The sequence below is a fragment of the Monodon monoceros genome, unplaced genomic scaffold, assembly GCF_005190385.1.
Source record: "Monodon monoceros isolate NGI ecotype Baffin Bay Population unplaced genomic scaffold, NGI_Narwhal_1 Super_Scaffold_12, whole genome shotgun sequence".
Lineage (NCBI taxonomy): Eukaryota > Metazoa > Chordata > Mammalia > Artiodactyla > Monodontidae > Monodon > Monodon monoceros.
In genome coordinates, this window is record NW_021703768.1 from 29,037,686 (window position 1) to 29,053,617 (window position 15,932).

The 15,932-nt window shown below is 44.8% G+C and overlaps 1 protein-coding gene across 1 annotated transcript in view; it reads left to right on the forward strand.

Annotated features, from left to right (window-relative positions):
• TTC23L (tetratricopeptide repeat domain 23 like) overlaps positions 1-15,932 on the forward strand; it is a 44,270-nt gene that overhangs the window by 5,674 nt on the left and 22,664 nt on the right. Inside the window, 4 exon segments of the mRNA XM_029219130.1 lie at positions 731-938; positions 4,996-5,119; positions 12,922-13,078; positions 14,436-14,561. Coding sequence (XP_029074963.1) covers positions 731-938; positions 4,996-5,119; positions 12,922-13,078; positions 14,436-14,561 — 615 coding nt within the window.

A 15,932-nucleotide genomic window follows, 5' to 3' on the forward strand; every position in this document is an offset into this window, starting at 1 on the left:
TCTTTCTCAAACACGTTTGCTTTTTTGTTTTGTTTTTTCTAACATAATTGAGAAGGTCATTTCTCTTCTGAATCTGCACTTGACCCAGTGTGGGTTCTCTCCCCTCTCCTTGGTGGGACCACATCCTCTTTAGTTACTATTTATGTTGAAGCTTTTAAGAAATATGAAAGAAGACACATGAAGTTCTGACCTCAAAATGTTAGTTCCCTTTACCTTATTTCATTATGTCCATTTTCCCCCCTGGTTTGGATCAGAATTTTAGAACATCAAGGATCTTGGAGATCTTCCAATTCAACATCCTCACGTCATGGAGCTCATAAAATAAGAGTACCTAATGTTAAAAGAGCACTTACTAAATAGCAGGCTAAGTGATTTATGAGTATTATCTGATTTAATCCCATAACCTCATCAGGTGGGTATTCATATTGACTTCATTTTACAGTGAAGCAAACCAATAACTTACTTAGGGTCATATGGTTGGTAAGCAGCAGGGCTGTGACTCCGCCATAGGTGGGAGGTTCCCTAAATCTGTTTGATTGAAACCACTGCATTGCCGTTCTAATTCTTGGCTTTTCAGGTGACGTGAGTTCACCACCTAGCTTTACTCTACAGGTTTATTTTAGAGATCATATTCCTAGCCCCCAGTTGGGGGGGCTCTGTCCTTCAGTGCTGCCTTGTTTGAGATATGCAGGGTTAAACCTGACTCCGTGTCCCTCTCTGGTACCCACAGGTCACAGCAAACCAAGATCCCAGAGCATCAGCAAACAGATGAGTTGTATCCCACTAGTGGGTCTGGAGAGAGCGAACAAGATGCTAAAGCCAAGGAGGAGAAGGCCATAGACCGTATGTCTCTTCCCAAAGAGAAACTGGCCCAATCCCAGAAGAAAGTAGCTCAGCTGATTAAGGGAAAAATGATAATAAAACAAAAAACTCACTGGGTTTTCCATTTAAAAATACGTCCATGACTAGAGAAGTTCTTCCTTAATTGCAGATCGAAGGACATGAAGTAGAGGAAGGTGTTATATTTCTTTATAAGTGGAAGAAAAGAAAGCAGAGCATAGTTGGTAGCCAGCCCGCCTTCGGGCTCCACACGTGGGTCGCTGTGCATGCCTCCTTGGAGTGTTTGTGCTCCTTGCTTTAAACTAAAAATTGTTTGCTTCTTCCTGTTGCTGTTTGATTACGTTAATTAAAAAATCATCTTTTGATTTCTCCTGAAAGGTTTCAGAATAATATCTCTTGGGTAACAAGAAGGCCAGGATAGTGAGGCAGGAGGCCGAGAACAAGGGTAGCCAGGCAGAGTCTAGGCTCAGGCCTGGCAAGGATATGCTGAGATGCCTTGGTTACAGTGGAGTCATAAGCAAACCAAAGGACCGGCAGTGGGCGGTAGCAGCAGGGGCCAGAGAGCGTAGGTATCCATTTTCAAGAGCAAAGCAAGGACTTGGGAACTAGGACCTCAGAGCGAGCCTTTAGCAAGAGTGTTCAAAATGCGGGAACCCGAGAAAGCATGTCAGTGACCCTCACGATTAACACACAGGCACCGGCTTGCTCCCAGAGCACTATTTATCAACAAAGGAGTTCATGTGCTGACTTACTGACTTCCTGGCCATTCCTGGCTAAAGGAAAAAATGATCTTAACGTACATGTGTGAAAAATAAAACTCTGCAGATGGCTTAGGAAAGGCTGAGAGGCACTTCAGAGGGAGATGATAGAAGCTGATACTTCCCTAGATGGATGTATTTATAATATAAAGTTACCTCTGTAAAGTACCCAGAAACTTGCAAAGGACCATCATCCTGACCTGGATCCAATAATATTTCATAAACCCAGGCTAGAATGATCACTTCTAGAAAGACAGGTACCCACTGCCGCGGAATGCAAGTGTGGACTTTTAAGACTTGACAGCTCCTCGGGACTTCCCTGGTGGCGCAGTGGTTAAGACTCCCAATGCAGGAGGTCCGGGTTTGATCCCTGGTCTGGGAACTAGATCCCACATGCGTGCTGCAACTAAGAGTTCACAAGCCACAACTAAGGAACCCGTCTGCCGCAACCAAGACCCAGCACGACCAAATAAGTAAATATTAAAAAAAAAAAAAAAAAAAAAAGACTTGACAGCTCCTTGACCAGTTTGGATAATGACAAAGATTCAGATTTAGGAGTTATATCTAGCCCAGCTCAGCGCTCACAGCCCTGAAGGACAGGAATGTTGGTGGCAGGAGCAGCAGCCCTGGATTGACCTCTAGAGCCCATACTGGTTGTCTCAATTTCCCCAGGGCGGGAAGTGTGGGGATGAATGAATACAGAATGTCCAGAGCCAGGACAGAACTCAAGGCTTTGGACTCTCATTCCGGTGATTTTTCATGATGTTATGCTTCTCCCTCAGAATAGAACTTAGTATTTACTGTGCGTTCAGCCTGTGCAGAACTCTCAAAAATTCGGACTGAATGGATGTTTCTAAAACACGAGGGGAAATGTCCCTCTAACACTGTTTGCGTCTGTGTGTTTGAGCTGGGAGGGGTGAAGCATCAGGGTAGGAAGGAGATGGGGTGGGGGGATGGGAATCATGGGGATCGGAAGGGAGCAGTCCTTGGACCACTCTGTCTGTGTGTTACTCTGTAAATGGTTACATTCAGATAACACGTAACAGATTTGGATCACTTTGATGTTGACTCACTTTCCCTACAGTAACTCCATGAGGTAGATGGTATAGATTTCCAAATAGAAAAGGAAGCTGGGACTCAGGGTGATCTTTCCCCAAACATCACAGTCAGTAAACAGAGGGTTGAAACTCCAGGCTTTTGAGTCCTTGAAGTGCCGTTTTCACCTCACCGGGAAATGAATGCCTGACTTTGTCAGTTAGCGCAGCCAGTCGATGACTGTGTTTGTAGAGTTACTGACGTCTGTGACCTGAAGGTGCAGTTCTCTGATTTCTTAGAGAGCTCTGCCTGTCAGTTCTACAGAGCCAGGGGCTCTCTCCCCGCCTCATACTTATCTTTGCCAATCGAGAGATGATTTATTCAGCAAATACTGAATGAGCGCCTCCTCTCTGCATGGAGCAAACAGCAGTGAACATGAGAAATAAACTGTTCTTTTATTTATTTATTAAATTTATAAATTTATTTATTTATTTTTGGCTGTGTTGGGTCTTCATTGCTGTGGCGAGCGGGGGCTACTCTTTGTTGCGGTATGCAGGCTTCTCATTGCGGTGGCTTCTCTTGTTGTGGAGCACGGGCTCTAGGCACGTTGGCTTCAGTAGTTGTGGCACGTGGGCTCAGTAGTTGTGGCACGCAGGCTCTAGAGCGCAGGCTCAGTAGCTGTGGCGCACAGGCTTCGTTGCTCTGCGGCATGTGGGATCTTCCTGGACCAGGGCTCGAACCTGTGTCCCTTGCATTGGTGGGCAGATTCTTAACCACTGTGCCACCAGGGAAGCCCCAGGAATAAACTGTTCTTGAGGAACTTATTTTCTATTTGGGGAGACAGATCATAGACAAACAAAATAATAGTTACTGCAAAATCAGAGAGAGGTAAGTGCCATGAAGAAAAAAATCAAACAGGTAATGGGATAGTAAGTGATGGGGTGAGAGTCTGTTTTAGATAAGGTGGCCAAGGAAGGCCTCTCTGAGGTGAATGCAATGAAAATGACAGAAGAGGGTAACGATGTGTGAGAGTGTCCCCAAGCTGGGGGGACAACAGGTGTACAAGCCCCAAGTTAGAAATTAGTTTGCTATGTTCAGGAACATCAGATTTGTTTAAAAATCCAGATATGTTTATAGTAATAATAATAAGAAGAAGAATGATAAATAACTATCTATTTGGTCACCATTGGAGGATGCTAGTGAATGAACTCATTATTTGGAAAGCTGATAAATAAAGAGAATGATTAAATCATGTATCCTGTCCTGATACGAGCTGTACTATTGGGTGACTAAGAAGGAGATGAGAGGAGGTTTCTTTTTATAAAGTTATTCCACCTAACATATGAAGAGGGAATGATAGAATTAGGATATCAGCGTTTTATAATCTTTTATAGATTAATTCATGTAGTTGTGCTTTTATCAGAAAGAGACAACCCAAGGTTAGGTGTCTTCTGATGGTAGAACATATGAAATAGTTTTGCTTAAAAAAAGAAAAGCTAAAGGTAACCAGACTTCTAAATCAACCACCAATATAAAGGCAGAATGGAGACTGGAAGGACATGTTGAGTGACACCATAAAGATTCAACCAAATTTCCATTTTTGGGAAACACTATAAACCAAGTAACTCAGTTTCTTCAATAAATAATTTGCAATGCAAAGAATTAGAAATGGAGGTGGAACCCATTGATGAAAAGAGACTCAGGAGACTGATCTCAGTGTATGGACAATTAAACTGTAAAAGAAATGTTGGCTTTATGAGGTAATTATTAGGTTTATGAGACTAGGTATCTGATAGTAAGGAATTGTTATTAATATTTTGGTGAGATAGTGATTTTGTGGTTATATTTCTAAGTCTGTATCTTTTGGAGATACTTACGAAATATGAAATGATTTAATATCTTTGATTTGCTTCAAAATCGTAGAGGGAGAGGGTGGATGCTTGAGGAACATAGGTATGAAACCAGGTTGGCTGTGAGCGATGAAGCTGACTCATTCTCCATGCTCTTTTTGTATACTGTTAAAGTTTTTCACAATAAGAGGTTAAAAGAAGTCACTCTGGCTATGATGTAGAAAGTAGACTCTGGGGGGCAAGAGTGGAGGCAATTAGGAGGGGCTGTGGTCACCCAGGTCAAAGATGAGGGTGGCTTGGACTAGGTACACGTGGCAGAAATGAGAAGTGTGTAGCTTTAGGACTTAGGAATAGGGTGGAGCCAAAAGGACTTGATGGATTGGCTGTGGGATGGGAAGGGGGGAGGAGAGAAAAAGTTGACAGTGGATGCAGTCCTGCAAATCAGTGATAAGATACAGGCTGGAGATTTTCCTCCTTCCCAAAAAGTGTAATGACTTGTTTGCTCTCTGCAGAATACCCTAGCAAATAAGGAGCTGATTCGCTGTGTCATCCTTCCTCGGATTATTTTTGGGGAAGAACCCTGGAAATGTGCACAGGCTTTGGCCACCCTGGCTTATGGCTACGTGACACTGAGAGGTACTCGATTTCCCTGGCTGGGTCTGGGGGAGCCAGCCACACTGAGCGCACACAGAACCACAGTCGCGGTGGGGTTGCCCAGGGGAGGGTCCATCCTGTCCCCAACTCACACCTTGTCAAGAAGCGGGGAAGTCCATGGATGAGGCGGGCAGTGTGACAGGGATCGTAGAGGTAAAGGTAATCAATAACGAGGGAAGGGAAGCAGAGGACAGAAGCCTGGAGGACAAGAGCGTTAGGATTGGGTAGCGGAAGCGGAGCCAGCAAGGAAATAGAATCAGGAGGGGCCGAGTCATGGAAGCCAAGGGCGGAGAAGGGGTTTCAAAAGGAAGTGCAGTGTGGTTTCAGCAGGGTCAGATGGCAGAGAGAGGTCAAATGAGGTGAAGGCCGAAGACAGACCCATGGATTTGTCAGTTGGCAAGTCATTGACACTTGGTTTGGCACCAACAGGTATACTCCTTGGGCCCTGGGAGAGCCCAGATTCAGGGAGACAACTTAGGTAACTATTTTTGAAATTCTGACCTGAGGTGATGGCAGCTTGAACCTGAGAGGAAAGTACCAGAAGCATTTGAGGGGGATGTTTGTCTGAACCGAGGGCAGGCAGACACGGCCTCCCTTTCTTTAGAGAGATTACTATGGTAGGTCTGTGGAAGGAGGTTGGCCTTCATCTTCTGAAATCAACCCTTTCTATGAATAGCCACAGTAGACTTTGAGTTTTGCTTTTCCAGTTAGATTCCAGACTAACTCAAGACCGGTAAACAGGTTACATTATAAAAGATGGTGGGAGCACCACCCTCTTTTCCCTAATTCACAGTTCTTCCTGCCACATGAATGGAGAACCACATTTGAGTAGTAGGTTGGAGGGGAAAAAGTTTTCCTGTAAAAGAAGGTCTTTTTGTGTGTTTGTTTTTTCTAGATGGGAAAAACAACTTCCTGATTAGCTGAAGTGCCCACATAATACAACAGCACTCAGTCTTGAACCCAGACTTTCTGAGGCCTAGCCTAGAGTTTTTCTAGAATAGGTTTTGATTATGGCCGTACCTTGAGAATAGCCTAGGGTCTCTTATTTCAGGTATAGGCCTTACCCAGTTTCTTCACTTTAACTTTTTTTTGAAGTCTGTGGTCCTTCAAATAAAACAACGAAAGCTTTGAAAAATGACGGACCTTCAAGAGGGATGAAGTGCTTGCTGAATTCCACTTAGTTTTGTTGTCATTAATCCTGCAACTGCTGCAAAATAGACAGAATTTATGAGCCAGGCTCCCGTGTAGGCGGGACGTATGCGTCTGTGTGTGCTCACGCCTCGCTGCACATGTGCATGCTTTATGGCCAGCAGACCTGCCTGGCTCATTTCCCTGGGAGCCTTTTCCAGCAATGGGGGAAGGGCGTCAAGCCAGAAGGCTGATTTCTCTCGATAAATGGTCTTCCAGTAAGTATTTAATGAGACACTTGTATATGTGAAATTCTTTGACGAGGGCTCTGGGAACTGTAAGGGGCAGAAGGCACAGTCGTTGCCTTCAGAGAACTTACAGCCTCGTATGGAAGGTGAGCTACCCACAGACAACTGCGATAGAAGGCACCGGAAGGCACCAGAAGGCCATGGGACTAGTTTAAATACAGGGCTTTGGGGGCGCTGGGTGAAATCATTTCTGACTGAATAGATTCAGGAAGAGGTGCCATTCAAGAAGGCCCTTTAAAAATGAGTAGGGTTGGGTAGGCAGAAGAAGGGGCAGGCATTTCTGATGGAGAACAAGGCCTGGCAGACGCGTGGAGGTGGGAGAGCGCAGCGTGTGTTTAGAAAGTAATCAGCAGCGCTGGCTGGGCACGGTCAGCACCACTCAGATGAACCTGGAAAGCAGGACGCTTTGGGCAGGCTGAGGAGTTAGTCATTTATTTGGTAGACAAGGAGGACTATTAGAGATTTTCCAGCAGGGGGATGAATAAATCAAAGTGTGCTTTTGGAAAGGTCAGTCTAGCAATGATAGCTAGAATGGAAGCTATCCCATCTAGCTGTTTACCTCTAGGTGTAAAACCAGGCTGGTGACAGGGGGCACGAGTGAGAAGGTAAGGATTTAAGAGTCTACGAAGGACAGATACCTTTACCTTTTAAGCCAGAAATCCCACTTTTGGGACTCTTTCCTGAATACACACTTAAATGGATGATATTATTCTTTGCAGCATTGTTTATGATAGTAGAAGATTGGAAACAACCAAGTATACTCATCATACTTGGACTAATATACACTATGTGGTATGTACAGCCTTAGAAAGGGCTTATCTACCACAAGATCTCCTGGATACATCTTTAGGCAACAGAGAACGCACAACGCAGGACCGTGTTTGTAACATACCTCTTTTCAGGTAAGAAGGAGGGGAGAGAAATGAGAATATGTGCTTATATTCACATCAAGAATATGTGCTTATATTCACATCAAGAAACACTGAAGGAAACACAAGAAAGAAACAAAAGTTACCTAGAGGCTGCTTGTGAAAGGGAATAGAATTTGAAGTGAGACCTCTCAACATTTACCCTTCCATATAATTTTAACTTTTGAACCATGGGAATGTATTACCTATTCAAAAATGATAGTTAAAAAAGGGCTGTGAAGGAAGAATTGGCAGGACATGGCATTGGATTTGAGGTCGAGGAAAAGTGAGGCCCCAAGATGACCATGAAGTTTCAGGCCCCTCAAGGTGCCATCATCAGAGATAAGCCGGTCAGGAAAGGAAGCGAAGTGGGAGAGGAATGGTGGGTCTGGTTTTTGATATATTGATTGTGAATTACAACGGAGAAATCCACAAGTATATTTTTACTAGGTGCTGGAAAGTTGGGACCAGAACTGGGGAGGGGAGAAGGGGAATCATAAGCATGGACGAATATTTGAGCCCAGAACTAGGGAGGGAGGGGGAATGGAAAATTATAAGCATGAAGGCCGAGGTTGACGTTATACGAGTTGATAAAACTTCTGAGAGGAGAGAGAAGAAAAGGAAGAAATGGAAAGACAGACCCTTGGAGAACGGACGTATTAATGGAAGGGAACAGAGGACCCTGGTAGAGTGAGCAAAGAGTCCAATAGAGAAGGTTTATCAAGGAGAGCTGAGTTAGAGCAGTGCCTTGGGAGCCAAGAGGAGAAGCCAAGTAGCCTAGGTGTCTGATGCTGCCATGAGATGGGGATACAAGAAACTGCGACTGCACTTACTCAGTAAGAGGCCCTTGGGGACCTCACGAGAACCATTTCTGCAGAAGGGTTGGAGCAGACGCCAGATCCCGGGGATGAGGGGAAGGCATGGGCCGGTAGCCTAGGCTATGTATGCCACGTCCTGCATAGTGAAGGCTATGTATGCCACGTCCTGCATAGTGAAAGGGATGAGGGGAAACAGGAGGGTAGCTAGGGAAGGCAGAAAGGTCATTTGAAGCTAATTTTATAAGAGGAGGTGACCTGGGAACATTTTAGGCAGTGGAGAAGGAGCCAGATAGAGAGTTTGAAGGTTTTAAAAAATGGAGCAATCGATGCAGCGGGGTTCAGGAGTCAATAACAAAAAAACGCGAGGCCTTTGTGAAGCAGAGAGTGTAAAAGACTGATGGTTGGTGAAACAGGGTAAGGGACACTAGAAGTGGAACTCTGTCACCAGCTGACCTGGCGAGAACCCTCCCGAGCCTAGGGTTTCAGTGGTTGAGAAAAGGGCAGGTGGAGGTGGCTGGTCACCTTGTGACCACTGTTTCCATGTGTTCAGGAAGGAGAAGACAGTAACATGGGCAAGCAGTTTCCCGGTGTTTTGCCTATTATTAATGAAGCAATGAATTAATTTGTTAGCCTGTTATTACTGGGAACCTTCCAGGTATCTGGGGCTCTAAGTGTTGCAGAAATCTCGAAAAAGATGCATAAGTCATGAACCCTACCTTCTCTGTCTAGTTGGTAAAAAAGCTGGTACAGGAACAACAGGGAATGATAAAGAGCAGTTGATCTGACCTGCAGGAAGCCTGGTACCTATCTGAAGTGAGTGTGCGTTTGAGAAGGCAGCCTTTTATAGAGATTCTGTAAGCAGCTTTATGAAGAATGTCCAGAGTACATAAGGACATACATAAATAATAAATTGCTTAAGGGGAATGGACCCTGGTAGTAATGATGATGATAACAGCTAATTTTTATTTAAACTCATTTCATTTCTGTGTCAGGCACTATTTAATCCTTTTTCATAAATTAATTAAATTAATGCTTGCAACAACCGTACGAGGTGGGAGGTATTTTCATTGCCATCTTATAGGTGAATAAACTGAAGTACAGATAGATTAAGTAACTCATTCAAGTAGTAAGTGGCTGAGCCAGCTTCTGTACCTGGAAGTCTGGCCCTAAGACCCTGCTGTCGTAATCACTGTACCACGAGAACTTCTTAAATATAGGTGATGGTCAAAGGTGACAGCAGCAGCCTCCAAAGACTGAGTAGCTCCGAGAAGATTCTCTGTGGCCTGAGTCAGAGTAACAGAAATCAGTGGTGGAATCTTACCCCAAACTAAAGCAAAATGATCGATACATTTGGTGGACAATCTCTGGACCGCTTTTCCAGTTCATTAATATGCCCTTGTGATCTCTGAATCTCAGGCTCCAGAAGCAGGTCTTGCTGCCACCCTGATTTTTACTTCTATAGTTGCTGCCCTGTTGGTGCAGGTGTCCCTGGCTGGGGAGGGCAAGTAAAGGAAAATGACATGGTCTTGGAACAGCCATCGGATTCAGGGAGGTGGGACTTGGAGTTAGGAAACAAGGTCACCGATCTGTGAGCATCCTCTAGAGAGAGAGGAAATGAGTCTTACACAGACACATATATGCAGAGCATTATTTTTACATAAAAGAGGGTGTTCTTGCAATTAGTAAAAAGCAAATGCATTTCAGAATATTAGATTCTGACTCTTCATACTTTGTCATCCTGAATTTTCTCATGTAGGAAATGCTATAAAAATATTATCACAGATTTTTTTAATGAAAAAGGAGCTTTTTCATACTTGAAAACTTTAGAAAGCATTCGTCTAGAGCAGTGGTCTCTAAACTCTTGAGAATTAGCTCTCTTTTCACAAAAAATGTTTTGAGCACTCTCCATAAATATGTATTTATTATAAACTGTGTACAATAGTATTAAATATTATGTAATATTATATTCATAAAAATAGAAAACAAAAAAGATTGTTTTTAAAAGCAGAGAAATTTTAATTTTTTCCCCACACCCTTATGTCATCTTGCATACCCATAGGGGTACACGCACTCCACTTTGGAGACCAGAGTGGATTCTGGGAAGAGTAAAGGAGTCATTTTTTTCTTTAGGGCTGATTTTAAAGTTGAATGAGCTGTTTTAAATCGAGATCCTAGTTCAGTTTACTTTAGTCCATTGGTTACCAGCTCAGCTTTTTCATCAGAAGGACCACAGTGCAGGGCATGGGGAAGGGGAGACAGGGAACTATATACTCAATTAGCTGCTGAGTTTAGAGGAAAAGGGTTCCTCTTGGGGATTTCACAGCCAGCACTGGCCCCCTAGGGCTGGGGTGTGGAGCTGAGGGGGCAGCCTTGCAAAGCCTCGGAACAACTTTAGGATTTGTTTTCTGTTTAGGAGCCCAGAAGCAATGTTGTGCTGATTTGGGGGTGGTTTTCAATAGCTCATCCAGTTTCACTTTTCTCCCTCTGTGGACCCAGGGAAGCATCTAAATGTGGTTCCTGCACTCCTTATTGGCACGCTCCCAAGGGCCCAGATCGTTGTGGAAAGTAACCTATTTGATAAAAAGACTCTCGGTTTCCTACTTTGGTGTCTTGGCCTGATTCCCTGGCAGAGTTTTCTGTTGCTGCTGCCTTCTCAAGACCTATGAAGACTCCCTATTACCTAGCAGATCAAGTCCAGCTTCCTCAACTTGGCACCCAAGACTCCATTTTCTCCATCCAATTCATACGTTATGTGTCTTTCAACTTAAACCTCCCTTCAGGCAGACTGGTCTTCTTACAGCCTTCCCTAATACTGCAGCACCCCCCAACCCCACCCCACCAGTGCACATGTGCGCGAGTGTGCTCGTGTGTGCACGCGCACACACACACACACACACACACATACACACACATGCTTATTCTGTCTTTATGGCCTCAGGCTGTTTACTCCAAGTGGAAACCCGTTCTCGTTCTTCTCCATCAGTCAAAACCCTACCTACTCTTCAGAAAGGAGATGAGTCCCACTTCCTGTATAAAGGCTTTACTGACTCACTGTTTCTCCAAATGTGGTCCTCAGACAGCCTACATCAGTATCACCTAAGAGAGTTGTTATAAATCTGAATCCTTGGTTCTCACCTTAGAGCTTGTGAACCGTAACTATGGGAGGCCCAGGAATCTGCATTCTAACAGGGTGCTTATGACGCTCCATGCAATTTGAGGACCACTGTCATCTGGTAACTTGAGATGCAGCCCTCTCTTTCACCACAGAGTCCAGTTTTCTTTTCAGTTGAGACCTACAGAACAGGCATCTCTGAGTGTTCTACAAAGACTTCTCGGCTTCTGGGTCACTTTTAGGGCTCTTCCAGAGAAACTGTGTTCCCATTGCTGCAATTCACTAAGGACCTGCACATCTGGAACATATGAGGGCTGCAGGCATCAAATGCAAGTCCTTTCAAATTATCTCTATTGCCACTGACTGCACCCATACTGTGAAAGCGGGCTCCAAGGGCCAAACGGAGAGCAAACTGAGGGCTGAGGTGTGAGCGGAGCATCAGAGGTACAGTGGGCCTCCCCACAGTGGCAGGGGTGAATATGTCTCTCAGACCCTGGGGGCTGCCAAGAGGAGAGCTGAAGCAGCCATGGCAGCCCTCAGTAGGGTGGAGGAGAACCCCTATATGTTCTCTGCTGGCTTGTCTCTTTTCTCCAGAGTTTCCCTCTCCCATCAGGGACCACTAGACGTGAGCTAGGCTAGACGATGAGGAAGTAGTTCTGTAAACGGAATACTCCCAAGTCTCCCTCTGTTAACTGGACTAACAGTTCAAGTAAGTGCCCGGAATACCAGCCTTTAGTTAGAAAATGAGGGGAAACGTGCCCCATGTTCTGTCTAGCAGAGGTTTGGTATCCCCTTTGTCTTCTTTCTCTAGAGAGGGGCCTCACTGCATTTAGAAATCAGGTATTTTGTGCATGTGTGTGTGTGTATGTGTGTATGTGACCAATTTGTATCACCAGCTTCATCTTGGATTGAAAAAAATCCCCAGATGGAAGTAATTGTATTCATAAGCCCTTTGACTTTATAGAATGCCTTTTCCAGAAAGCTCGAATGAAGCATAGCACTCTGTGGCATAACCCAGTTCATTCCTGGACTATCTCCATGTGTTTGGTAAAAGGGCAGCTTCTATAATTTTGTTGTCATTTTGCATTTGGAGGATGGAGAAGCTTTGTGGATTGAAAAGGTCACATGGCATTAGCAGTGGATTGGGAATGGGATACTCAGCTTCCACTCCTGACTCCATCAGTGATTTCCAAACCGAGTCCGTAGACGAATGCCCGGATGGCTGCATAAGAAGCATTTGTGCAGTTAATTCAAAATATAGAGTCCTGGACGCTATTCCTCTAGAGATTCCAACTCAATACGTCTGGGGTGAGGGGCAGGATGGGGGGAGCCAGGAACCTATATTCTTTACAAGCATTCCAGATAATTCTAATGCACTGCCAATTTGGGGAACCAATACTAAAGACCAAATGACAACCACAATGCCCTCCTTCCCCCTCCCAGGAATGTCTTTGACTGAAAAACCTTTTTAATGTTTCTCGTCTTGCCATCCACCCTCAAACTTCCCCAGGTCTCCCAGCTCAGGCCAAGAACCATGCTGAGTCTGCCAAGAACACACTGCTGACCTGGAAGGGAAACACGCCCTGAGACAAGGAGAAAAAGGAAATCCTGGAAACTCTGGTCATGCTCTACTACACTCTGGGGGTGGCCTGGCTCCTACAGAGCCGATATCCTTCCCTTCCCAGCCAGGTCTGGAGATCAGGGCCAGGGGCCACGCATGCCACGTGGGTCGTCTCACACAGGGTAAGAGGTGAAACCGAGGCCTCGTAGCTCCATTCTGACATCCAGGTCTTCCACAAGCCTCTGCTATCCATCTAGAAAGTACGAATGTTCCTCCTGTGTCTATTCATATGAGCTCTGAGTTAAGCCATGGGAGGGTTGTCACTGGGGACACATCCCCTGGCCAGCTGGAAGCTTTTGGAGCCTGTCCCGCTCCTCAGAGCACTCAAGACAGTGTTAGCAATGAGGACGCAGGTGATAGTGGTGGTGGCCATGTAGGAAGACAGAAAATGAATGGTAATTTAAAGCACTGTTTCTCAAAGTAGGCTGCACGTTGTAATCCCCTGGGGGAGCTTTCAGAATTATTGCTATTTGGGTCCCACCGCAGAGAGTTTGATTTAGTAGGTCTGGGGTGCATCTGTTCATTGAGATTTTTAAAAGCCCCAGGTGATTGTACCATACAGCCCAAAACCTCTGATTTAATGTACACATGGTCATTTTAGTTTTTCTGAAATGCCGTGGAGAACACTGCCCATGAAACCAGAGGCCAAGCAGAATAGACCAAAGAAAGAGTTCTCCATATTTCCAGAGGGGAGCTGTTATATATGCCTCTCCTCAAAAAGCTTGTGATTTTGACAGCTCCTTTTGGCACCATCTCCACTTGAAAACTGTTCAGGGTCTTTCATGTTCATGAATAATCATAAGCCCTCTTTGAGCCCATGTGTCCCCAGTCTCTCCTCTCTACACACCCCCCTCTCTACTTTTTTGGTTCTGATGCTCAACTTGCAAAATCTGATATGTGTCCTTCCTCTCTTATGCCCTTAGTAGAGGGCTATTGAAAATGTGGGATAGAAGGATATTTGGGAATTAAGGGGATTTTCTTTCCTGCTATTTGCCTCTCGCCCAAAACCTGCTTTGCTTGGACTTTCTAAATGACCCAGAAAGTCCCTTTCAGCAGATTTAGTTCCTCTCTTTTACAGAAACCCACTTGGGAAAAATGAATAATTGTTGTCATGCAGTAGATGCCTCTAAGGAAATCCAGTGTAATTTACGGTTTCCGTTCACTCCAAATGCTCACCACCCATCCTAGCCCTGGATTGCAGCAATACCACAGGACACCCAGGGCCCTGTTCCTTTTCTGAAGAATTCTCCCTTCTTGACAGCATATATAGATGGAAAATAGGGAAGGGTGCATTTTCAAATACTGCTTCGTTTTCCCAAGGGCCCCTTTTGTTTGCTTACCCACTGGTGCCCCTAGTCAGTGTGGGAGGTTTGTGTACCTGGCATTCTCCTTGACTGTTTCACTGGCAGAGAGGCTTATTTCAACCTGCAGAAGTCAGAGAGAAACATGGAGGAGCTGAAAAAATCATATAAGGGAGGGGCTTCTGGATTACAGGTCTCAGAGGAAGACCTAACAGTTGCTTTGGGCAGGTAAGATCTGGGCTTAGACAAGCTTGGACTTTTATGGCTAAGGCCTGGAATTACATGATTGTCTTGTACTCTCTATATAAAGGGGGAAAAATATTCAGAGCCAAAGACCCAGAGACTCAAACGATAGTAAAAGAGGCTCGTATTTGCCAAACGCATACATCATGGTCTAAGCTTCGTGTGCTCTGTCCCATTTAATCCTCACAGCCACCCCTGAGGTAGTTAGTGCAATAATTATGTCGTTAGAGAGAGGGCAAAGAAACTGAGCTGAGGTTAAACAAACTATCCAAGGTGAAGCTTTTTTTTTTAATATATAAATTTTATTTATTTATTTTTGGCTGCGTTGGGTCTTCATTGCTGCGCGCGGGCTTTCTCTAGTTGCGGCGAGCGAGGGCTATGCTTCGTTGCGGTGCACGGGCTTCTCATTGCGGTGGCTTCTCTTGTTGTGGAGCACGGGCTCTAGGCGCGCGGGCTTCAGTAGTTGTGGCACGTGGGCTCAGTAGTTGTGGCTCGTGGGCTCTAGAGCGCAGGCTCAGTAGTTGTGGTGCACGGGCTTAGTTGCTCTGCGGCATGTGGGATCTTCCCGGACCAGGGATCGAACCCGTGTCCTCTGCATTGGCAGGCAGATTCTTAACCACTGCGCCACCAGGGAAGCCCCAAGGTGATAAGCTTTAAGTGTTGGATCTGAACTTGATCTGAACTTACAGACTGTTAGCCCTTCCTTGTGCTGCCTCTCATACTTACTGTAAAATTCCTTTTTTTTCTGAATTGCCACCTACTTTTGTCATCAAGTATGACAACTTAAAAGATGAGGAAGGAACAGTTAATGAAGACAGTTTATTGGAGGTCCGTGAGTTATGCATAGCACGTGCATTTTAAGGGAAAGTTGTGTTCCATATGGAAACAAAGTTCATGGAATTTGTTCAAGCCAGAATGAGACTTAACTGTTTCACAGTTGAGTTAGGGATCCTCTGAGAATCAGAATATTTAGATACGAGAGTGGGCCCATCAGATTATCAGAAGAAAAAATAAGAATAATAAAAGGTTTACTATCCCCTAGAGTTTTCAAATATCTTCACATACTTAAAAGCAATCTGTTTCCAAAACTGTAAGCACTTGGCATGGTAGGGTAGGTGACGGAATGGTAAGGAAATGACATGAGTCATGCCTGCCTCCTCTAAAAAGCCATGAATCTAGAAGTCAAATGGGAAATGGCAAGGAGATGTCCGAACGTCCAGAGTTAAATATGGAATTAAGTCCACAGGCCCATAAATTAGAGTCTGGTGAATGTCTACTGCTGTCACACGGGGCAGTGACTAAGGTTTTTGTGCTTATGTGAAAGATAGTCTTGTTCCTCTTTCAGAATAAATTTGA